The sequence below is a fragment of the Cucurbita pepo genome, unplaced genomic scaffold (assembly GCF_002806865.2).
Source record: "Cucurbita pepo subsp. pepo cultivar mu-cu-16 unplaced genomic scaffold, ASM280686v2 Cp4.1_scaffold004008, whole genome shotgun sequence".
Lineage (NCBI taxonomy): Eukaryota > Viridiplantae > Streptophyta > Magnoliopsida > Cucurbitales > Cucurbitaceae > Cucurbita > Cucurbita pepo.
Window position 1 is genome coordinate 1 of NW_019650003.1, and position 909 is coordinate 909.

Here is a 909-nt window from a genome sequence, read left to right on the forward strand (position 1 = left end):
GAAGAACAATTCAAATGATGAGATTACTTAACCTTATTTCATTTTTGTGAAGAAGTTGCATGAATTTGATATCAAAAACCCTGGTATTGTAGAATTTGATATCAAAAACCCTCGTATTGTAGAATTTGATATCAACAATGGCTGCAGCTGCTACCACCTCCCTCCATTTCGCTATGTACCCTTGGTTTGCCCTTGGCCATCTCACTCCATTTCTCCATCTCTCAAACAAGTTAGCCAAAAAAGGCCACAAAATATCCTTCTTCATCCCCACCAAAACGCTTCCCAAATTGCAGCCCTTAAATCAATTTCCTAATCTCATTGCCTTCATCCCCATCACTGTTCCTCATGTTGAAGGCCTTCCCCATGGCGCCGAGACCACTTCGGATGTCCCTTACCCTCTCCACACCCTCATCATGACTGCCATGGATCTCACTCAATCTCAAATCAACCTCCTCCTTGAAGACTTAAAGCCTCATCTCATCTTCTTTGATTTCACTCATTGGTTGCCACAATTGGCTCGCCAATTGGGTATCAAATCAATTCATTATTGTGTCACAAGTGCCGCCATGATTGCTTATACTCTAGCCCCATCAAGGCAATTCTCTAAAAACGAGTTAACCGAGGAAGATCTCATGAACCCTCCTCTTGGATACCCTAGCTCCAACATTAAGCTCCATGCTCATGAGGCTAAAGTTTTTGCATCAAGAAGGAAGTGGAAATTTGGAAGTGATGTTCTTTTCTATGATCGTCAATTCATTAGTTTTAGTGAATGTGATGCAATAGGGTTTAGAACATGTCATGAAATTGAAGGAGATTTTGTAAATTATCTTCAAATTGAGTTCAAAAAACCTATTTTTCTATCTGGGTCAGTCATACCTGAGCCATTAACAACACCTCTAGAGGAGAAAT

The 909-nt window shown here is 40.5% G+C and overlaps 1 protein-coding gene across 1 annotated transcript; it reads left to right on the forward strand.

The window, feature by feature from the left end:
* Positions 1 to 134: 134 nt before the first annotated feature.
* LOC111787004 (UDP-glycosyltransferase 79B30-like) lies at positions 135 to 905 on the forward strand (the record flags this gene model as incomplete). The annotated part of the gene is made up of 1 exon (XM_023667182.1): positions 135 to 905. A coding segment is annotated over exon 1 (768 nt), but the record flags the coding sequence as incomplete, so codon positions are not given.
* Between the last annotated feature and the right edge of the window lie 4 nt (positions 906 to 909).